At 42.1% G+C, this 24,899-nt stretch overlaps 1 protein-coding gene across 5 annotated transcripts in view; it reads right to left on the reverse strand.

Annotated features, from left to right (window-relative positions):
- The window catches only part of LUZP2 (leucine zipper protein 2), a 358,273-nt gene that overhangs the window by 93,803 nt on the left and 239,571 nt on the right, over positions 1 to 24,899 (reverse strand). For 4 of the 5 annotated variants that reach the window (XM_050955450.1, XM_050955449.1, XM_050955446.1 and 1 more), the window contains exons 6-7: positions 24,419 to 24,481; positions 19,586 to 19,648 (exon numbers count right to left, since the gene is read on the reverse strand). In XM_050955450.1, the coding sequence (XP_050811407.1) occupies positions 19,586 to 19,648; positions 24,419 to 24,481 (126 nt within the window). The remainder of the gene's footprint in view (positions 1 to 19,585; positions 19,649 to 24,418; positions 24,482 to 24,899) is intronic. The other variant, XM_050955448.1, reaches the window with a different exon arrangement.

The following is a 24,899-nucleotide window of genomic DNA, read 5'->3' on the forward strand; positions in this document are numbered from 1 at the left end:
CAATTTGTAAAAAGAGCTTGCCATGGCGTGGCAGGGCGACGACTCACCGGTGCGGTGTCTCCTGTTAGTCATCCTGGGAATTAGCTTTTCCAGCCTGGAGCATCCTCTTCAGGCCAGTGTCTCACCTACTGCTGGCCCCTGTGTCCCTCCCGGACCCCGGTGCCCCTCTACATCAGGGTTCTGCCCAGCAGTAACCCACAATCTGGGTCTCCTCTCCCAGGGAAACCGCCAACCCTCTATGCCCACCTTGCCTCAGTAGCTACTGCCAGTCACCATCTAGCCCCTGCTTCCTGGGACAGACTGTAGTCTGTAAACCACTCATCATTGGCAAGGGGGGTTGGACCAGCTGCCGCTGCCTATCTCTGGGCTGCTCCTCTGCAGCCCCAGTACCTTTTTATAGGCCTTTTATCTAGTCCTGCAGCCTGGGGCCTTACTAGACTGGAGCTCCCCAGGTCCCTCTGCCCTTCCCCAGCACTGCTCCACCTCAGGTACCCTTCTCAGCTCCCAGGCAGCTCAGTCCTTCTCTCTCTAGCGCCAGAGAGAGACTCCCTTGAGCTCCGGGCCAGCTTTACCTGACTGGTACGTGGCCCGAGCTGTGGCTGTTTCCCCAATCAGCCTAAGCTTTTCACAGCCGCAGCCCTCTCCAGGGCTGCTTTTAACCCTTGTTCTGAGCCAGAGTGGGGTGACCTTAGCTACACATGGCTAAAGTTCTTTTCCCAAATGAACAGAATTACATGCAGTCTTCAACACTTATTTTCACAAACCATAGGTTAATGGAGATATACAATTAAACTATAATATCTTTTGGATCCCTGCCTCAAGACTCTAATCCAGGGGTCGACAACCTTTGGCACGTGGCTCACCAGGGTAAGCATCCTGGCGGGCCGGGCTGGTTTGTTTACCGGTTTGGCCGATTGCGGCTCCCACTGGCCGCAGATCGCCGCTCCAGGCCAATGGGGGCGGCAGGAAGCAGCGGCTAGCACATCCCTTGGCCCATGCTGCTTCCCACTGCCCCCATTGGCCTGGAACGGCGAACCGCAGCCAGTGGGAGCTGCAACTGGCTGAATCTGTGGACGCGGGGGGTAAACAGGGCGTTTACCCTGGTGGGCCGCGTGCCAAAGGTTGCCAATCCCTGCTCTAGTAGGTTGTTAAGAAATACACTGCATTTAGTCTTTAACTTACATCTCTATTTCTCATCCTTAGTAAAGTAACTAGTGTGAAATCTGTATTATGGGGATAAAATCCAGTATCCTACTTTTTTATACCAAAAAAATCTTGTGTCCTGTGCTATTGTTAGAGAAACAGATGGTGAGTTATTCCTCTCCAGTTTTAATTCAAACTTTCAAGTTTTGCCATTAGATTTAAACCTTTGCATCCCTGATTCCCCATATAGTTCATCTCACTAGGCTGAGTTGTGACTTTAGACACAGTCCTGAGTGAAGGGTGGTGAATAAGCAACAAACCCCAGGAGTAGCTTTGGAAGATATTATTATTCAAATACATCTTAAATCACAAATACCCCCTTGCTTCCCTCTTGTTTTGCTGTTATAGCAATTGCCTGCTGGCCTATGCCAGCAATAAAGCATGCCACTTCAGCTGAACTGGTCAATGAGTACACAGAGTGGAGCCAAGACTTCACCCATGCTCCACTCATCAGCAACCACCTGCTCCAGGGAGGGATAAGCAGGTACACATTTGCTTACCCCTGCATGCAAGCTCCAAGTAGCCTGTGAGCCAGGGCATATGAGAGAGAGGTTCTTACTTCCTCTACCTCCCCAGCACAGTCATGTAACTCAAATCATAATATAGCCTGTAATGAAAGGTGAAAAAAAGTTATAGTCCCCTGTTTTTTCTTTTCAAGGAGAGTATTGCTATATTGGAACTGCAATGCTGCTTCTCAGAGAACAGGTCAGAGAAGGGAGGGAAGAATGTAGAAGATGTGAGAACATAAGAAAGGTCATACTGGGTCAGACCAATCATCCATCTAGCCCAGTATGATGGATGAACAGAAGAGGACAATTTTATTAAGCAATCCATCCACTGTGTTTCAATCCCAACTTCTGGCATTCTCAGAGCATGGGGTTGAATCCTTGATCATTTTGGCTAATAGACATTAATCCTCCATTAATTTGTCTAATTCCTTTCTGAACTCTTATACTTTTGGCCCTCACAACTTCCCATAGCAATGAGTTCCATAGGCTGATTGTGAGACTGAGTACTTCCTTGTATTTGTTTTATACACGATGACTTAATTTCATTGGGTGACCCCCTGGTTCTTGTGATATGTGAAGGGATAAATAAAACTTCCTCACTCACTTTGTCCATACCATTAACAATTTTGTGGACTTCGATCATATCCCATCTTAGTCATCTCCTTTTGAAGCTGAACAGTCACAGTCTTTTTAATCACTCCTCATATGGAAGCTATTCCATACCCCTACTCCTTTTTGTTGCCCTTCTCTGTACCTTTTTCAATTCTAATTATATATTTTGTGATAGGGCAACGAGAACTGCATGCAGTATTCCATGTGTGGACACACCATGGATTTACATACTGGCATTATGATAGTTTCTGTCTCATTATCCATCCCTTTCCTGTTTGTTTCTAACGTGTTTTTTGTTGTTGTTGTTTGTTTTTGTTTTTGTATACTGCCACTGCACATAGATCAGATGTTTTCAGAGAACTCTCCACAATGACTCCAAGATCTCTTGCTTGAGTAGTAACAGCTAATTTAGACCCTATCATTTTGTATGTCTGGTTGGGGTTATGTTTTCCAATTTGCATTGTTTTGCACTTAACATGGAATTTCATCTGCTATTTTCTTGCCCAGTCACCTAGTTGTGTGAGATCCCTTTGCAACTCTTCACAGTCAGTTTTTGAATTAACAATTTTGAATAATTCTGTACCATCTGCAAACTTTGCCATTTCACTGTTTATTCTCCCCCCACCCCCAGATCATTTATGAATATGTTGAACAGCACTGATCCCAGCACTGATCCTTGGGGGACCCTGCTATCTACCAGTCTCCATCGTGTAAACTGGCCATTTATTCCTACCCTCTGTTTCCTATCTTTTAACTAGTTACTGATCCATGAGAGGACCTTCCTTCTTATCTCATCACTGCTTACTTTGTGATCCTTTCGTGAGGCTTTATCAGTCTTCATCATGTCAAAAGCTTTATCAAAGTCCAAGTACACTCTATCAATTGGATCACCCATGTTCACATACTTGTTGAGAACCTCACGGAATTCTAATGGATTGGTGTGGCATAATTTCTCTGTACAAAAGCTGTGCTGACTCTTCTGAGAATTCTGTTCTTTACTATAGTTTCAACCCATTTGCCTGATACTGAAATTAGGCTTACCAGCCTGTAATCATCTCCGGAGCTTTTGTTAAAAATAGGTGTTACCTTAGCTATTGTACAGTCATCTGGTACAGAGGCTGACTTAAGTGACAGGTTATATACTACAGTTAGAAGTTCTGCAACTTCATATCTGAGTTCCTCCAGAACTTGTGCTGATAACATTTGGTCCTGGTGACTTATTACTGTTTAATTTATCAATTTCTTTCAAAACCTCCTTTACTGACACTTCAGTATGTGACAATTCCTCAGATTTATCACCTAAAAATAATGGCTCAGATACGGAAATCTCCCTCACATCCTCTCCAGTGAAGGCAGAGGTAAAGAATTTATTTAGCTTCTCTGGAATGGTCTTGTCTTCCTTAAGTGTTCGTTTAGAACCTGATTGCCCAATACCTCCAGTGATTGTTTGGCAGGCTTCCTACTTCTGATGCACTTAGGCCGCTTAGTTCCACAAAACTTATGTTGCTCAGAGATGTGAAAAAAACCCACACACCCCGAGCGCTGGCATAAGTGGTAGTGTGCACAGTGCTATGTCAGTGGTACATAGCTACCACCACTCATTGAGGTGGTTTTACCATATGGATGGGAGAGCTGTCTCCCATTGGCACAGAGCAGCTACACAAGTGATCTTACAGTGACACAGCCAGTGGTGAGCTCTAGCCGGTTGGCACCAGTTCGCAGGAACCGGTTGTTAAATTTAGAAGCCTTTTTAGAACCGGTTGTTCCCAGGACTACCGGTTCTAAAAAACCTTTTAAATTTAACACAGGCTTGGGCAGCTGTCCACTCAGACCCTGGCCCCAGCTCACCTCCCACTCTCCCCTGAACCCTCCGCCCTCCTTCTCCTCCCCCTCCCCTGCTTCCCGCGAATCAAATGTTCCCAGGAAGCCTGAAACAAGGAGCAGGCAAGTAAGTCGGGGGTGGCAGCGGACACGCAGAGGGCTCCAAGGAGGCATGGTGAGCGCAGCCCAGTCCGGCTCCCCCTGGCCCCGGCCGAGCTCCCCCGGCTTGGGCTGGTCCTGAATGCACGGCTCCAGCCCAGCTCGGGGAGTCAGGCCTCGCGGTGCTGGTCCTGGTGCCGGCTCAGTGGCTCCGGCCCGGCTCAGGGAGTCAGCCCCGCGGCGCCGTGGCAGGGAACAGGGGGATTGAATGGGGACAAGGGTCCCGGGGAGCAGTCAGGAAGGAGCAGGGGCTGGATGAGGTGGTGGGAGGCAGTCAGGATTAGAGAGTTACGTGTGACTTGCAGAATTTATGCTCTTTTCTGTTTTCCTCAGTAGGAGCTGACTGACAATTTTTAAAAGATGTCTTTTTGTCTCTAACCACCTCTTTTACTGTGTTTAGCCATAGTGGATTATTTGATGTTGTTTGAGGTATATATAAGGGATGAATTGTGAGATTCTACTATGAAAGAAGTGCATAGTACTTGGCCTGTCACTGTAGAGGGTGCTCATAGAGAGACTGAGGGGTCAAAGATACAGATAACCCTGAACCATAACAGAGGTTTTGGTACAGCATTACGCTGTAATTTAAAAAAACAAAAATAAAAAAAAACTGTGCACTCTTTCAGTACATAAAGTGCTAAGTTGTGAATTTGGTTAAGGAAAGCAGTGTATTTCTTTACAGAACTAAAAGGCTATTTTATTAAAACGAATAAAGTAGTCTACTGTGTTTTAAAATGGTGAATCAATACAGGGACTGTACTTCCAAACTGGGAAGGCCAGCTGAGCTGAACTCTATTGCATAACACAGCCTTAGTATAAATGGATGCAACACAAACAAACATGAAATGGAGTTGCACCTGCTTATACCAGGACTGGATTTGAGCCAAAATGTACAATACACACAACATTTCAGTGTCTACCATTGCATCCAAATATTTTGTGGCATTTTAGTAAATAATCTCAATTTTACTTTTTTGTTTGCAAAGCAGCCCTTTAAAAGATTAAAGGCAGTTTATTGCATTGATTTTTCCATTATGAAGAATAATGGAATTTTAAATTTTAATGATGAAAACATGACTTCTGTTGAGTTGGCTTTTATCACTTCTAGCTTTGTCTCTAAGGAGTACAGAATTATGTCCTTTGTGCCACTGAAAAATTTTGCAACTCCAGGAAATAGATTTACTGTGGATGTAATTCTATTATATGGTAGCATCAATTTTACTTTAGGAGGAGGTATAGTACACATTACTGCTACATCCAGATAATTATGCTCTAAAACCAATCTTACAGAACTCTGTATCATACATTTTTACTATAAGAAGAGTAGTATGTAGAAAGAAAACCATACCACCCAACAATGAGTTTCCTGGAAGACCAGCATTTATTATTGCAAAGACAGTTTGAAAGTAAAATTTAATATATAGTACATTTTATATCAGCAGTGATCTTAAGACCTGGTTTAGGAAAGTACTGAAATATATGCTTAAGACCTGTTGTGACTACTGGGCCTACACATTTACCCCAATTGTGAGCTCATGTAAAAGTTCATAAAAGGATACAACAACATTAATACCTGATGTTGATGGGGAAAAGTGAAAAAGGAAGACTGAATAACTGAATTAGTCTAAACAAACAGGCCAGGTTGATGAGGTTCAGGGACCAGGTTAAAATTAAGCTGGTTAGAAACCAGAAGATGTAAAGCCAGAAGATAAATGAGCCAAAATTGTTATGCCAGATAACAGGCCTAATTAATGGACAAAATAATGAGGGGATGGGCTATTCCACCCATTGCTCCTTTTTTGAGTTCTTAAAAGAAATATTTTGTGGGGAAAGTTCAAAAGAACAAAAAGAACAGGGAAGAGGAACACACTGAGGATACTGAAGCGAGTTTCTAATCATAGCTGCCACCTGCACTGTTTTCCTGGGACTTCATCATCCTGAGATAGAGAGGTACACTGAGCAGAACGGGCCAGAAAGAGAAGGACTCAGACGACATCGTCACCCCCTACTGGTGTCAGCTGAATCCCAACCACCACCTGGAATGACAGTTATTACCATCTTTAATATCATCTAAGAAACTGTCAAATTGGTGGGGGGAGGAGATAGGTTATACAGAGGTGAGAGGTGTTTCTAAAATTGGACTTTAACAATAGCAACAATGACATTTACAGCCCATCTCAATTAACCTCTTCTCTTTTCTCCAAAAGGACGGTTATTACTGTCTTTGATACCATCAAACAAAGGTTGTTTTTTTTCTTTTAAAACTTTCTCCAGATTAAGGGAAAAGGAACAAAACCAAGCAGTTAAAATGAAAGCCTGTTTTAATACTTTACATTTCAAATTTTTAACTATTGTCCCTTCTTTCCTCTATTTTTAATAAAAGGTTAAAAGACTTTTTAATAAGACATGTGCTGTCATGATATAATTCCCCACTCTGAACCTTAGCATCCAAAAGGGGTACCAGCATGAATTCCTCTAAGCTCAATTACCAGCTTAGTACTTGTAGTGCTGCCACCAACCAGGAATTCCAGTGCCTGGTACACTCTTGTCCCCCACAAAACCTTGCCCGGGGATCCCCAAGACCCAGACCCTCTGGATCTTAACACAAGAAAAGAAAACCCTTTCCCTCACCGTTGCCTCTCCCAGGCTTCCCCGCCCTGGGTTACCCTGGAAGATCACTGTGATTCAAACTCCTTGAATCCTAAAACAGAGAGGAAAATTCACCTTCCCCGCTCCTTCTCTCTCCCCCTCCCAGGCTCTCCCTGAGAGAAAAAGTAATCCTAACACCGAGAGAAAATTAACCTCTCTCCCCGCCTTCCCTCCTTTCTCCCCACCAATTCCCTGGTGGATGCAGACCCAGTTCCCTGGGGTCTCACCAGAATAAAAAAACAATCAGGTTCTTAAACAAGAAAAGCTTTTAATAAAAGAAAGAAAAAACAGTAAAAATTATCTTTGTAAATTTAAGATGGAATAGGTACAGGGTCTTTTAGCTATAGATACTGGGAATACCCTCCCAGCCTAAGTATACAAGTACAAATTAAAATCCTTTCAGCAAAATACAAATTTGAATTCCTTCCAGCCAAATACACATTTGAACTCCTCCCAGCCAAATACACATTTGCAAATAAAACAAACATAAGCATAACTCGCCTTATCACCTAGTACTTACTATTTTGAGTCAATAAGAACCAGTATCAGGGAGATTGGAGAGAAACCTGGTTGCACGTCTGGTCACTCTCATAACCTAGAAAGAACAACCACCAAAATCTACCAGCACATACAAAAACTTCCCTCCCTCAAGATTTGAAAGTATCCTGTCCCCTGATTGGTCCTCTGGTCAGGTGACAGCCAGAATCACTGATCTTGTTAACCCTTTACAGGCAAAAGAGATATAAAGTACTTCTGTTCTATTAACTTCTACTATCTGTTTATGACACGCCCCCCAAATCGCTGACAGTGTGGAACCTCACTGGTGGTGATTTCTTCCTAGAACTTTAGAATAAACAGATTAATAAACACATACACCTTTACATACACTACTAACTATGTGAAACTACAAGATTTTTTGCATTATAAGTACTATTTTTAACCAGTTGATTCTGGGAAACTTTCACGAGAGAGTGCATCAGCTACTTTGTTTGAAGCTCCTGAAACATGTTGAACTTCAAAATCAAAATCTTGGAGGGCTAAACTCCATCGAAGCAGTTTTTTGTTGTTTCCCTTGACAGTATGAAGCCATTTTAGCGCAGCATGGTTGGTCTGTAGCTGGAACCGCCGTCCCCAAACGTATGGGCACAGCTTTTCCAGGGCGTACACAATGGCGTAGCATTCCTTTTCACTGACTGACCAGTGACTTTCCCTCTCAGACAGTTTTTTGCTGAGAAACACGACAGGATGGAAGTTGTGATCCGGTCCTTCCTGCATGAGAACTGCTCCCACACACGTTCAGATGCGTCGGTGGTTACCATGAATGGTCTGTCAAAGTCCGGAGCCCTTAGCAAAGGGTCAGACATGAGCGTTGCCTTAAGCTGGGTAAAGGCCTTCTGACACTCATCAGTCCACTTAACTGCATTCGGCTGGGTCTTTTTGGTCAGGTCAGTCAGTGGAGCAGCGATTTGGCTGTAGTGGGGTACAAATTGCCTGTAATACCTGGCCAAGCCTAAGAAAGATTGGACCTGTTTTTTGGACTTTGGGACAGGTCACTTTTGGATAGCCTCCACCTTGGCCTGTAGGGGGTTTATGGTTTCTCAACCCACCTGGTGTCCCAGGCAAGTCACTCTGTTTTGGTTTATTTGACACTTTTTGGTCTTAACAGTAAATCCTGCCTGCCTGATGCATTCAAATACCTTTTTCAGGTGTTCTAGGTGTTCGGGCCAGGAGTCTGAAAAAATGGCCACATCATCGAGATAGGCAAAGGCATATTCTCCCAATCCTGCTAGTAGACCATCTACCAGCCTTTGGAAGGTTGCGGGTGCATTTCGCAGCCCGAAAGGAAGCACATTACATTCATACACCCCTGCGTGGGTGATGAATGCTGACCTTTCCTTGGCAGGTTCATCTAACGGTACTTGCCAGTACCCCTTGGTTAAGTCTATTGTAGATATGAATTGGGCACATCCTAACTTTTCCCATAGCTCATCGGTGCATGGCATTGGATAGTTGTCTGGATGAGTTACCACATTTAGTTTACGGTAGTCCAAGCAAAAGTGTATTTCCCCATCTGGTTTGGGTACCAGAACCACTGCAGATGCCCATGCACTGGTAGATGAGCAGATTATACCCATCTGTAGCATGTTTTGGATCTCCCGTCCTATAGCAGCTTGGGCATCAGGAGACACCCGGTATGGTGGGGTTCTAATTAGGTGAGCATTACCTGTGTCAATGGAGTGGTATGCCTGTTCAGTCCGTCCTGGGGTGGCTGAGAACAATGGGGAGAAGCTAGGGCACAGCTCCTTGATCTGTTGTCGCTGCAGACATTCCAGGGTTGTGGAGAGGTTTACCTCTTCCATGCCACCGTCACCTTTCCCTTCATAGTAGACACCGTCAGGCCACTCAGCGTCATCTCCTCCCAGGGCTGCAAACTGACAAACCTGTAAGTCTCTGGAATAAAAGGGCTTGAGAGAATTAACGTGGTACACTCCGGGCTTTAGGAAGGAATTGGGAAATGCTATTAGGTAGTTAACAGCTCCCAGGTGCTCTTGGACTGTGAATGGCCCTTCTCATGATGCTTCCAGTTTATGGGCTTGTTGTGCCTTCAAGATCATAACCTGGTCTCCTACCTTGAAGGAATGCTCTCTGGTATGTCTATTATACCAGGCCTTTTGCTCTTTTTGAGCATCCTTTAGGTTTTCTTTAGCGAGGGCTAAAGAGTGTCAGAGGGTGTTTTGTAGGTTGCTTACAAAGACCAGAATGTTAGTTCCTGGAGAGGGTGTAAACCCCTCCCATTGCTGCTTCACCAACTGTAATGGCCCTTTAGCCTCGTGGCCATACACAAGCTCAAATGGTGAAAACCCTAAACTGGGATGTGGTACAGCCCTGTAGGCAAAGAGCAACTGCTGCAACACTAGGTCCCAGTCATTGGAGTGTTCATTCATGAATTTACGTATCATGGCCCCCAAAGTTCCATTAAACCTTTCCACCAGGCCATTGGTTTGATGGTGGTACGGGGTGGCAACTAAGTGATTCACCCCATGAGTCTCCCACAGTTCTTTCATGGTTCCGGCCAGGAAATTAGTCCCTGAATCTGTAAGGATATCGGAGGGCCAAACTACCCTGGCAAAAATGTCTGTTAGGGCCTGGCACACAGTTTTAGCCCTGGTGGTGCCTAGAGCTACTGCTTCCGGCCATCGGGTAGCAAAGTCCATGAAAGTCAGTATGTACAGCTTTCCTCTGGGTGTCTTTTTTGGGAAAGGACCCAGAATATCCACGGCTACTCGCTGAAATGGGACCTCAATTATGGGGAGTGGCTGGAGAGGGGCCTTGACCTGGTCTTCGGGCTTTCCCACTTTTTGGCACACCTCACAAGACCGGACATACATGGCAACATCCTTGCCCATCTCCTCCCAGTGGAAGGACTTCCTCAACCGGTCTTTGGTTCTGTTCACCCCAGCATGGTCACTGGGATGATCATGGGCTAAGCTTAAGAGCTTCCCCCGGTATTTAGTTGGAACCACCAACTGTTTTTGTGGATGCCAGTCTTCCTGGTGTCCACCAGAAAGAGTCTCCTTGTATAAAAGCCCTTGTTCTATAACAAACCGGGATCGGTTAGAAGAGCTGAGAGGCGGTGGGGTGCTCCGTGCCGCCGCTCAAGCTTTCTGAAGGCTGTCATCTGCTTCCTGCTCAGTCTGGAACTGTTTCCTGGAGGCTGTAGACACCAGTTATTCCTTAGACTGTGGACTTGGGCTTGGTCCTTCGGGAAGCGATGTAGATGATGGGGTTGTTTTTGTGGTTGGTGAACCGCTCTCTGCTGGTGCACCAGGGAGTATTTCAGGCTCTGGCTGAGGCTCTTGGGTATGGTTGTCTGCTGCTTCTGCCAGTTCAGGCTCGCTGGCGCCCTCTGGCATTGTGGTTGAAGATGCGTTTGCAAGCACTGGCATCAGTGCTGGCAATGGTTCTGGTGCCGATTGCATTTCCAGGTCCGTGTCTGAGACTGGAGGTATTGTGGCTGTTGCAGTCTTTGGCAAGGGATCCGGGTCCACTACCTCAGTCTGGGTCTCTGCTAACACAGACGGGGCCTCTCTGGACGGTTCAGAAACAGGGATGGGTCTGGAGACTTGCCTGGCTTGGCTGCGTGTAACCATTCCCACCCTCTTGGCCCACTTTACCTGGTTGTCCAAGTCTTCCCCCAGTAGCATGGGGATGTGATAATTGTTATAGACTCAAAAGTCCACATTCCTGACCAGCCTTTGTACTGAACAGGCAGTTTAGCTGTAGGCAAGTTTACAGCTTGTGTCATGAAGGGGTAAATTGTCACTTGGGCCTTTGGGTTGATGAATTTGGGGTCCACCAAGGATTGGTGGATAGCTGACACTTGTGCACCAGTGTCTCTCCACGCGATAACCTTCCTTCCACCCACTCTCAAAATTTCCCTTCGCTCCGAGGGTATTTGAGAGGCATCTGGGCCTGTGGATTTTTGGAGTGATGGAGATATAATGAACTGCATTCGGTTGGGGTTCTTGGGGCAGTTGACCTTTATATGTTCCAGTTCATTACACTTGAAGCATCGCCCAGCTGACTGGTCACTGGGCCGAGGTGGGTTACTGGAGATTGGTGAGGTGAGAGAATAGGGAGTCGGCAGCTTTCCTTGGGTTGTAGGTGGGGTCTTGGGTTGCCCTCCGGTATAGGGTTTATTGTCGGTGTGCCCCCTGTGGTATTCACTCCCCTTGATAGTAGCTCTTTTCTTTTCTGTCACTTCCACCCATCTGGCTCCAATCTCCCCCGCCTCGGGTGACAGTTTTGGGCTTTCCATCTAGGATGTAATTTTCTATTTCCTCCGGAACACCTTCTAAGAACTGCTCCAATTGTATTAGGAGGTGCATGTCATCCAGAGATTTAACATTGGCTCCTGATATCCAGGCATTATAATTCTTTCCAATGTGGTAGGCATGTTGGGTGAATGACACATCTGGTTTCCACCTTAGGGCTCTGAACCTCCTACGGGCATGCTCAAGTATTAGCCTCATTCTGATTCTGGCCTTGGTTTGAAAAAGTTTATAATCGTTCATGTTCTCCTTAGGCATTTCAGCCGCCACCTCTGCTAGGGGTCCACTGAGCAATGGCCTCAGCTCTATCATGTATGGTCTTCAGAGATGTTGTACCCATGGCAGGTCCTTTCAAAATTTTCTAGGAAGGCCTCAGTGTCATCACCTGCCTTGTAGGTGGGAAATTTCTTGGGATGTGGAACAATAACTGGTGAAGGGTTGTTAGGATTGGCTGTGTTCTTCTGCTTAGCCTGTTCTAATTCCAGGGCCTGCTGGTGGGCCTTCCTCTGGAGTTCTATCTATCTTTTGTGGGCAGCCTCTCCTTCTTCCTTCTCTCTTTCTTTTATCTCCAGCTCTCTCCTGAGGGCAGCCTCTCTTTCTCTTTCTCTCAGCTCCATCTCTTTTTGTTTTATTTCTAATTCTTGTAGTTTCTTTTCCATATCTCGTTTGTGGTCTGCGTCTTTGATTTGTTCCTCTGCCCCCAATTTTGCCCATTCCTGTTTCAGGGTGTCCTTGGTAGTCATGGTTTCTGCTTTCTTGTGTTGGGGCGCCCTCTGCTGTTTACTTCCTGAAATGCTGTTTCTCTGTTGCCTCCTTGAGGTTGCTTAGCAACAGAGCTTTTTTTTTTAACTCCTTCTACCCAGCTATTCCCGACAGAGTTAGAAAGAAAAAAAACCATTCATTTGCAAATGTGTTTTGCTGGTGTATGGTGACTCACAACTGGAGTTCCTTTGTTTAACAAAGATCATTGTTAAACCCTAATGCCTTTGCCTTCAGAGTACTCAGAAGGGAGAGACCAAAAAAACTGCAAACGTTTGCTTTTAAAACAATCTCCTCTAGCCTGCTTTACACATAGCTAGCAAGGAAAGAGAAAGAAAAAATCCTACTGGCTTTTGCTTCTAAACCCAAACCTCAGTCTGCCTGCAGATAGCTAGCAGGGAGAGAAATAAAAACCTCACTGGCTTTTGGATTCTATCTTATCTATCTATCCCACACGCGGCACACCATGTCATGCTATAATTCCCCACTCTGAACCTTAGCATCCAAGAGATGAGGTACCAGCATGAATTCCTCTAAGCTCGATTACCAGCTTAGGACCTGTAGTGCCGCCACCAACCAGGAATTCCAGTGCCTGGTACACTCTGCTCCCCCCAAAACCTTGCCCGGGGAACCCCAAGACCCAGACCCTCTGGATCTTAACACAAGGAAAGAAAACCCTTTCCCCCACCGTTGCCTCTCCCAGGCTTCCCCTCCCTGGAAGATCACTGTGATTCAAACTCCTTGAATCTTTAAACAGAGAGGAAAATTCACCTTCCCCCCTCCTTCTCTCTCCCCCTCCCAGGCTCTCCCTGAGAGAAAAAGTAATCCTAACACCGAGAGAAAATTAACTTTTCTCTCCCCCTTTCCTCCTTTCTCCCAACCAATTCCCTGGTGGATGCAGACCCAGTCCCCTGGGGTCTCACCAGAATTAAAAAACAATCAGATTCTTAAACAAGAAAAAGCATTTAATAAAAGAAAGAAAAATCAGTAAAAATTATCTTTGTAAATTTAAGATGGAATAGGTACAGGGTCTTTCAGCTATAGACACTGGGAATACCCTCCCAGCCTAAGTATACAAGTACAAATTAAAATCCTTTCAGCAAAATACAAATTTGAACTCCTTCCAGCCAAATACACATTTGCAAATGAAGAAAACAAACATAAGCCTAACTCGCCTTATCACTTAGTACTTACTATTTTGAATCTATAAGAACCTGTATCAGGGAGATTGGAGAGAAACCTGGTTGCACGTCTGGTCACTCTCATAACCCAGAGAGAACAACCACTAAAATCTAACAGCACACACAAAAACTTCCCTTCCTCAAGATTTGAAAGTATCCTGTCCCCTGATTGGTCCTCTGGTCAGGTGACAGCCAGAATCACTGATCTTGTTAACCCTTTACAGGCAAAAGAGATATAAAGTACTTCTGTTCAATTAACTCCTACTATCTGTTTATGACATGTGCCATGGTACTAAGCAAGCTGAGGTCTCTATATACCAATCCTCAAGCCTTGTTTAACGTTGTTGGACAATGACTGGGTTATGCCAACACCTTTATTCCATATATTCCATCTAAATTAATACAACAGGCCATCTCTATTCAGGACAGCACTTCAGCACATGCTTAATTTATTCACACACTGAAGTATTGCTCAGAATAGGGATACTTATCGTGTCCTCATTGCAAGTGATTTAACAAAACATTGCTTCCTTTAATCCTATCATGTCTTCCAAGTCTCTACAATTTGACAAATTAATCCCACTTTCAAGAAAATAATATGATGAGACTCAATCCTGAGGAGCATTGAGGATCTCGAGGTGCTCAGCATCCTCAATTTTCACCAAAATCTATGGGAACTGAGGATGCTTGGTACCTTCCTGGAATATAAACGGAAGTCCATTTTTATGTGCATAATGATCCAATCACAGAAACATTGTCACAAACTGAACTTTTCAGCAGTCTCAGAAGATAAATCAGGGACTACATAGTTATGGAAATGGAGCTCCCCGCCTTGTACTATAGAAGTTTTAATTATGCTGGCAAACAAAGCTTATGCTGCTATTGCCTAGGATATAGCAATTGCATATGTAGAAAACCTCTATTTTCAGGACTGTCTACCTAGAACTCTTCCTAAGCACTGAAGCCACTTAAAGAATTAAAATGTAGCAATAGAGATTATCAAGGCAGTCTAGGGGATTTAATTACATGTATTGCAGTGGATGTGTGGTGTATTTCTATAGAACTCTTTCATTATCTCAGCCAATAGCATTTTAAAATTCGTTTTCTCCTTTTTGTTTTATCTTTACTTTCTGAAGCTTTTGACACATAATTAGCTTGTCAGATCACCAGCTTTACTTTCCTATTATATAGAGAAACAATTGTTATTTTACCTTGGAATATTAAATGAAAAGAAGTAAAATGGATTAAACAATACATGAAATATGCACTTCTGAAACTATAAAGCAGAACCATTTAAATACATCACAAAAACAAACTGAAAACATACTCAAGTATTCAGATTTTGTACAAATTACAGTTGAAATCACTAATAAGAAAAAGATTGAGAAATAATAAAGGATTTGTATAAAACTGCACAATGAGTACAATTACTGAACGTTCTTTTTCACTATCCTGAATTTATATCAAGCCTATGTTTACATTTTGTATTTTTCACATGCATACAATCAATGATTTTCTTTAATTAATTAAAAAATCTGATTTTTTTTCTCATCAATATATCGAGAAGCAACCTGAAAAAACAGTTATAAATGCCTGAAACAAACCCAGACCTTGATTCAGCAAAGTACTTAAGCTTCAGTCCCTTAAGCACATGCTTACATTGCTTTGCTGAGTCAGGGTTTTTGGGCTACTAGTATAATTCAAATGGACTCAGAGAGAAATTGTAGCTGTCTTTGTGAGGTAATTTGCTGTACAAGTGAGACTATACAATAAGAGGCCTGCGCTGAAATTTGGCACTACATGATCTTAGTTTTTCTGGCTTCAACACATGGCAAATTACAGTTTGCTTCTTTTAAAAATAATGGTCTCAATACTCTCCATGCAACATGTTCGAGTGGACTGAACACTGGGCTGAAAGCCAGTAACTCGACTTCAAATCCCATCTGACACACCGATTGCCTCTATAGCCTTGGGCAAGTCATTTAACCTTTGTCTCACTTTGCCTACCTGTCAAATGGTGATAATTAATTGTACTTCTGTGCCTTTAAAGGAGGCTAGGAAGGTTGATTTGTGCATATTTGTCAAGTAGTTTGAAAATATAAAGTGGATTGTAAGTGCTAGTATTATTACTTTACATTTTATTTACTGCAACCTGATAAGATGCTATTGCAGAGTCAGGTTAATATTAGACACCATTAACTGATTCATTGGAGAATTAGAGGAGACACAGCTACCGTTTTATTTTTTACAGCTGCAAGCAGAACAGAAATTCAGTGATGATAACAGATACTATTTATCCTGTGACCTTTTTAAATAAATGGGAGAACAAGTTTCTGGTGGCCAATGGAGTGTTCGCCATGCAAAAAAACAAACCAAAAAACCAAAAAACCACTCACCACCACAACTGGTGCCCTTCTTGGCAATTTCAGCAGAGAAAACAATGTTTGAATGAGTATAGATTGAAGTGTTCTCTCCCCCCTAGAGTCATCATGGTCATCCCCAGAAGTCATGTTTGAGGCTGTCTGTGTGGAGCACTATAAGAGCCTTCAACTGTTCTATAGTTCTATCACTATACAGAGAAGTTTATTCTCCAGAGCTCTCAGTACAGCACCCATCAAAACTAAATTTTTTAAATGGAGGAATCGGCTCTTCCACTTCTTGGCCATGTTAGTAGCTGCTTAATGGCATAGTATGCACCACCAATTACAACATGGGCCAAATTTATTTATGCTTTGTGCTGGTGGAAGATCCCAGCTGGAGGAACATCTGCTCACAATGCGACTGTACCCTCCCTTCTACCAGAGGGACCAACTACTTACAGCATCAGAGGGGTAGCCGTGTTAGTCTGGATCTGGAAAAGCAGCAAAGAATCCTGTGGCACCTTATCTTTGCTGCAACTACTTACAGTGTAGCCCAAAGGTAAATAATTGAATGGCCAGGGCATGCAGGGATTCAGTGTATTCTTGTTTCTGTCCCCAGAAGGGATCCTACTGAACCCTTGGCAGAGAATGAAGGTGCCTTCTATCAGAGGAAAGTAGTGGTAGGAACACCACCCATTCTTCAAAAGGGCTGGGAATTTCTGAGCAATGACAGAAACCTCGAAAACTGAGCACAGAAGGTGTGAAAAACTATCAGCTCATCTATGCAACTACAGAATTTGAGATCTCTGCTTCAAACCTAAGGGATTATACTCCACATTTCACAATTTTATGTACACAACTGTTGTTACAACTGACAGTTTCTCTGAGAGGGGCAGTCTATCCCTGAAGTACATGCACAGAAATTCACAAATTTATTTTGTTCTGCTGTTGCTGGCATCTCACCTTGCAATGCTACAGTAGAGGACTTTAGCCTAAAGATCCATTTTTCTCTTTCCTTTTTTTAAGCAAACTTGACAAACTTTATTAAAATAAAACACAAGGCAAATTCAAATTAACAAGTGAAAGTAATGAAGGTTTCTTACAACTCAGCTCTTCTCTAGAGATATTGTGGATTCTCTGGTAAATAATGAGAGTTCTCCTTCACGTGTGGGATTCAGGAGTTCCAATGGATATTTTACAGTTCTTTAGCACTTTCCATCTAAGGAGCTCAAATGCTTTATGTAAATGTATTTATCCTCACAATATCTCTGGGAAGTAAATAAACATTATTATCCCATTTTGTACATGAGGACACTAAGGTACAAGGAGATGAAATTACTTGCCTAAGTTCACCCTGGCTATGGTACAGCCTAAAATAGAATACTCAATATTAGGAAAAACTTTTTCACTCAGAGAGTGGTGAAGCACTGGAATGGGTTACCTAGGGAGGTGGTGGAATCTCCTTCCTTAGAAGTTTTTAAGGTCAGGATTGACAAAGCCCTGGCTGGATGTTTTAATTGGGGATTGGTCCTGCTTTGAGCAGGGGGTTGGACTAGATGACCTCCTGATGCCCCTTCCAACCCTAATATTCTATTATTCAAACTCACAGAGTTTAAGATCCGAAAGGACCACCATGTTATCTAGGCTGAGCTCCAGCATAGCACAGGCCAACACCTCCACTGAGCACCTAAACACTAAATCCAACAACTGAAATATTACAGGAAGCTAAATTATTATGTTCCACAGGCAAAGAATAGGAGGGACTAAGGTGCCCCAGTACCCCCACGCCCCTGCAATGGTAAGGAAGAGATTGAGATGATCCTAGTGACTGATCTGCATCCCATGCTGCAGAGGAAGGAAAAAAGTCTCCAAGGTCACTGCCAATCTGATCTGGAGGAAAATTCCTTCCCAACTTTACATATGTTGTTCAGTTACACTCTGAGAACATGCGCTAGAACCAGCCAGCCAAGAATCTGAGAGAGAGAATGTTTGGTGTCACCTCAGACCCTTGCCCCTACATCATACAGTATCCCATCTCCAGCTGCAGCCATCTCTGATGTTTCAGAGGAAGGAGACAAAAGACCCCAGATACACTGTAGGAAAAAAAATCCCTTCCTGACCCCTTCCTGGTCTTCAGCCCTGTGCCTCAACCACAGGTCCATCCTTCATGAGGAGAAGCATGGTCCACTAGATAAGGTAATGAACTGGGACTCCAGAGAAATTGGTTATATTTTCAGAACCTTGGATCTAGCTTAGAGAAAATTTCTCAAATTCCTTGTGAAACTGCCTAAAGTTAGTGAAAATTCAGATAAGGATTTTCATGCCTACAGCCTACCTCTAATTCTGCTCCTTTTAGGTTCCAGCCAGGGGCGGCTCCAGGCACCAGCATGCCAAGCGCGTGTCTGGGGTCGCAAGCCACAGGGGGGCACTCTGCCGATTGCCGCAAGGGCAGCAGGCAGGCTACCTTTGGCGGCATGCCTGCGGAGGGTCCACTGGTCCCACGGCTTTGGCGGACCTCCTGCAGGCAGCCGCCGAATTTGCGGGACATTGGACCTCCCGCAGGCAAGCCGCCAAAGGCAGCCTGCCTGCTGCGGTTGGGGCGGCAAAATACCTAGAGCCGCCCCGGTTCCAGCAAAGACCAGAAGTAGGAAGTATGCATAATTCTGTGAGACAACCTGTCCTCATAATAATATTATCTGCCTGGTTTTAGAAAGAGGAATTTGGATATGTTTAGCTGTGTATCTAAACTTCTGGGTATTTATGTGAATTAGACTGAAGCTAAATTTGATTTGCACATCCCTAATAGATACTACATTTTGTTTCCAGGAAGCTGTAGTTGCAGAAAAGAAATTTCAGCAGAGCGGGTATGTAGATGGATAAAAGCCAGATGCCTACAGGATAACATTTCATTTTCCATGTTTATCACAAGTCACATGTCTACTTGTCACAAACATTAGAACGCTTTTCTTTAAATGTTACCCTGAACAGCTTTAGCATGGAGGACTGCTAATTAAACAGAAACCACCAGGCAGCCATAAAATGCTCTATTGCTCAATTAGAAAGATAAAAAGCTCTTCACAGGAACCTGTGGAACAGTGGGAGAGATTTGGGTCACTGGCAGAGTACTGACTGGGACATTGGTCTATGTAGGCATTTTAATGTAAATAATCATAAGCTAAATAATTTTCCACTTTAATTTTAAATAATGATGAAGATAACAGAATTTTTGAAGCTTTGAAATCACCTCTATCTTTGCCACAGGAAGCACTGTAACACCACGCATTGTCCCTTCAGCACTGAAGTAGAGGGGATTTCAGAGAACACATTATGGGAATGATGTCTGTGATTCAGAGTTTTGAGCTTCTTTCATTATGTTGACAGTTAAGGAAATGATTTCTCACTTCTCCAGTAATAAAGACAGTTATCATCCCACTGGATTATTGTAATGTTATATGGACTGTAAGTAAATACTTTAGCCAGCGCTAGTAATATAAACTCACCTTAAAAATCAAATCTTTTTTTCCATAGCGAAACTCCTTCAGCTGGGCTTGGATCTTCTTAGACTGCAAATGGAAGATAATAAATTAATCTTTAAAATTATTTACATTTGAGAACCTGTGGGAGAGATGACAGCAAATTCTGACAATGGAAAAATGAATTTAGCTCAGACAACAAAAGTGAAGCAAAATCAAAAAGTCATTTCTCTTTCTCTCTCTCTTTTTTTTTCTTTTGAATGCACGCACATACATTCTTTGCAAGGACAGCATGTCTAAACCAATTATGGGACCCAAGGAAGAGTTAAAAGGTGACCTCCAATTAAAATACATTCACAAGCTATCACATTGTTACATGCAGTTAGTTTAACTCATCTATTTCAGACACAAGATTTTAATAAATGTTCACAACTAAGCACAAATGAAGGCAGCATGGGTGAGAATATTCAGAAGCGTTTAATGACTTCTACTATTATGTGTTTATTTGTACTTTGTGTGAGTTGTATTGTACAGATCATATAGACAGCTGGTATAAAGTCCACAAAGCTATGCTGATTCATGTTCTCTGAGGATCTGGCCCAGAAAGGTGTTTTTTGTTTTGTTTTTTTTTAATTTTAAGAAAAAATATTTGTTAATAAACTAATTTCAAATCCATGTATTCAACTTTTCTTATATATTTTTTAAAGGTTTTAAAAAACAGGATCTGAACTATACTGAGTTCCTTTATCCACGATATTTCCCTCTCCTTCATCTGAGAAGCCAGCCCAAATAAAGTAATTTTGGCTTCACAACTGTAATAATTCCAACAGATCTTCAAATTAGATACTTTTCTTAAGTACTTCATTGCCAGCTGTTCTGGAGTTTTTATTGCTGTGGTGAGGTTTTTAACACCCTCCCTGCCCCCAACAATTTGCACATTTAATGACATCTTCTTCATGGTATTGAATGATCTCAGACATTTAGAGTTTTGTGGAATTAAATTCAAAACTGATCCCAAGTCTATTGAAAAGGGATATCAACCTTGAGTATGATTTATCGAACGAGTTGGCACATTCTCCATAACTGGGATCTTTTAAGTGAGGCCAGGTCTACATTGATCTATAGGAAAGTCTAAAAGTCACTCCCTTAGAAAATTCTCACGCTCAGTAGCTCAGAGGTAGCGGGGTCTGCAGCATTTTCCAGTCACTCGTAGCTAACTGTTCAATTGTTTATACTCCAACAACAAACCATGGAGGTCAAATGAACACACAAATAGTTACTTTACATTATATATATGAAAGCATGCTTGCTATTCCACACTGAATTATCCTAAGAAGACTGAATAGAGGAAAGATGCCAGATTGGTGGGCACAGGTGTGAGGTATTATATTGTAAGTCAAGCTGAAGGCTAGCCTTTGAAAAGGAATTTAAAATCCTGAGCTTTGGCCCACTCTTCCAGAAACATTAAAATCAGCCTTCAAAGGGAAAATGTCTCTTGCTAGCTGTACAGCTCACATAGCATCGCTTGCTGGCTTCATTACTAATCAACACTGGCATTTGTTAATGAGGAGACCTTTCGTCATGTCTTACCAGCTGATGGCTAAGATCACATTGACCAGCTTTTTCCTGAACATGCTAGTAGAAAACTCTATGTCTGTTTTATAATTGATACTAGCAGCACTGTAACCCTGTGGCTCTTTGTCAGATCTGTAACTGACTAACATTCTGAGACAGTTTCAGACACACACCTTTCAATCATGATAATAGTGGCAGCTTTTTATTCAACACTAGACTGTTGATGCTGTGCTAGTTTTTAGTGTAAAAGTCGCAGTGATTCTTAGAGAACAGCTACAGCAAAATAAAGGTTATATTTATATTAGTATCACCCATTTGCTAATTGCACAACTAGCTGGTAAAATTAATATTCATAGAGCTAATTTCATCCCTAGTGAACTCCACTAAGGTCAATGAGCTGACACTGGGGGATGTGTTCACCTTCTAAGAGTTTATGGATGTAAGGTAGGATTCTGCCCTCTACTGTGCTGGTGCAAGGAGGGCACAGAATTTCTACCTTTTCTTCTTTCTTTGCAGTCAGCAGAGCAGGATTTCCAAGTAGCATTTAAAGGACAAAAAGAAAGGGTAACCTACTACCATGCTATTCCATACACCTCAGCCTAAAGGGATTTTGTTCTACTATCAGAGGGAGTGACACACCAGCATCCACCTAGTATTCATGTTTCGTTCTGCATATTACTCCTATTCAGAACAGAAGCAAACAGAATGTATTTCCCTGTCTTACCCCATTGAACCCTGGCAAGACTACAGCACCCACTGGGCAGCATCTCATTCTAGCTGTGCGGGCCAGGTTTAACACATAATTCATAAAGACTACCTATAAAGCTTAATGTCCTGGCACTTGAAAAGTAAGGCACATCCACAATCTGCTACCACAGGCTCTTTGTATAATCCAGAGTTCAGTTCTTTGAAATTCCCTGACGGCAAGGCATATCATACCATACTATACTATGAATTGTACTGTGCATTATAAGAGTTCCATTGGTTTCTCATACTGTACTGTATGTTAATAAGTGCTTTTCAGTTAGGTCACATATTGTTGGGCTAATAAATTAGTAGTTTGTTCATGGATTAAATCCTAAATTCCTTACTTAGCTTTTCCATAAATCAATTTAAGAATTGATTTGAAGGCAATTCACTAGGTAAAGCACTGAGGAAAAACCTCAGAACTTGGCACCATAAAAATAAGTGGTGCATTTCATTAGATGCACTAAAATATAGTGCTTCCAAATAAACTGCCTCCAAATTTAATTCTATTTCATATTGTGCATCAATTTGAAAATAATGTGTGAGTATGTGGGGATTTCTGGTAAATCTCCTCCAACCTGCTGGTTTGAGCCATAGAAATTAATGAAATCTCTCTACTGCTCTCAACTGTAATCATCCTACACAGAGAATTAGGCCTGTTGATCTGGATTGCAGGCCGCTGCCTCACCCCTCCTTCAGAATGGTCTGCCATGCCTCGCTCCCTCCTTAGGGTGTCATAGAGAAAGTAGAGCTCCCCAGTAGGCAAAGTGAAGTCTGGAATGCTTTTGCTGCCTGTAATCTCTAACTCTCCCTTGTGAGGTGGAACCAATGCAATTCTCAGCACTTTCGGTTCTTCTATGTCTGCAGAAGCAGGAAGACACCAGCTGGTCCATAAGGAGCAATGTTACAGTTAGGTTTCTTAACATCCATGTGTATGATTCACAATGATTCTCCTGCTGTTCATTTTGATGAAAACTCCACCTCAGCTAATCTGGTCTCTCATGTAAACAGATATCGAGATAGAGAGGTCTTTTTAAAACACATCTTACTTTTAAAAATGTATGTTATTTTAAGAGGGCTCTAACTTGAAAGATACATCAATGAGAATTTTTAGAGACGGGTTGCATGCAGTTCTGATTCTGACCACTTCAAACTCCCAGAATAAAGACAAGATTTATTGGCAATATACTGATTGACACTGATTTCATATCAAACACTGGAAAGTCAAATTCCCTGTTTTCCATTTAAATGTAGATGTCAGTGCTGGTATATACACAGTTATGTTGCAAATATTCAAATGTATTTAATTAAGATGCAAAGCTAATAGAAAAAAATAAAGTTAAATAATACTAAAAATTCAAGATGTGATGAACCCTGAGGAAATTAGCAAGAGAAAAAAAATAACACTATCATATTTTTAGGCCAGGACTTAATTCCATGGTATAAAGGGAGAGAAAAATACATTTAAAACCAAATATTGTAGAGTAAACCAGAAAGTTATGATGATGTAGCTTGAACAAAGTGAGAGAAAAGAATCTATTGCTTCTGACTGCTGCCAATTTCTTGGATACAATGGGCTAGATCTCCCGTGGTGTAGCTCACTTGAAATAAATGGAAATCAGTTATTTAGACTATGTATCTGGCTTTATAACTTTGAAAATACAAGTTTTCAAATCTGTTTCTGAATTAAAATGTACTTGATTCAAGTGTGATAATTTTGTGGTATTCTAGCAACATGCACTGACTTCTGCAGACTCATCAGAATGAGAGAGAAAAGTTATTATTATTATTATTAGATCATCTTGCCTATCTTCTTGGTAATGCATAATTATTCCCTAGAGTACGCTTTTATTGATAACTTTTCTCTATTTTTATGCTTCTCTAGTTTGATTTCATTGAAGTTACTCCTGATTTACATCACTGGGGCTTGATTCTTATTTGAGAGTGTGGGAATCAATAGTAACTCATTTGAGTACTCCTGTTGACTACAGGAAACTACTCAAATAAGTGCATAACTTTACTCACTTCAGCAGCACCCATTAGTAGCTAGCATGACTGTTCATATGAGTAAAAATACTTACATGCTTAAGTATTTGAAGAATCAGAGCTTTTATATTGTCTGTCTGAGATTGCCAGCTCTTTGGCAGAGGTACCATTTCTTATTCTATATTTGATAAAGTGCCATGCATGGATTTTTAAATCATACACTGTTTTAACATTAAAAATAATTTCTCCAGTGCTTTATTAAGAATTCTTTAAAATTATTCAAACAATGGAGTTATTATTATTTTTTGGTATTGAGGCCAATGGAGAAAAATCAATGCTTTTGAGCCTGGGGTTTGGCAGACAATCTCCTCCAATGACCTCAAATTTAAACTATGGATTTACTTTGTCTAAAAACAGAGACTGCGTTTTGTTTCCTGATGTATGCTTTTGTCATGGAAGAACATGAGAGGAGATTTTAGATGCATGGGCTCTTTGAACACTAGCTGTCTTTCCAGGTGTGTTAGAATTAGAACAGTAAGAAACTCTACTCACCTCTTCTGCATGAATACCACAAAGCTTGCTTCCCGACAGGAGTTTGTTTTTCAGGCTTTTGTTCTGAGAAAAGAACATGGTTTTACTATTGAGAAGTACTAAAATATTAAGGAATCCTTTAAATATTTTAACATGTTAGTTTTATTTTTTACTAGATATGATCTTCAAGATGTTAGTCAGGCCACAAATAAATATGAAGCCAAGATAAATGTATAATGGTACAGTCGCACCTTCCCTTCTAAAATTCAGAAGGTGGGTGGTTTTTGCATTAAAATATTCATTCACAGAGACAGAACTGCACACTAAACTTTCAAAGCACTATATGAATGAAGCTGAAAGACATTTATTTAATCTCAATATGATGAGAAAAGACAGGGGACCAGATCCTCATCTAGTATAAATCAGCATTACTGAGCACTGACTTCAGTGGAGCTAAGGCAATTTACAGCAGCTGAGGGTCTGGCCCAGTATCCCACCATTG

Source organism: Gopherus flavomarginatus, chromosome 5, assembly GCF_025201925.1.
Source record: "Gopherus flavomarginatus isolate rGopFla2 chromosome 5, rGopFla2.mat.asm, whole genome shotgun sequence".
NCBI lineage: Eukaryota > Metazoa > Chordata > Testudines > Testudinidae > Gopherus > Gopherus flavomarginatus.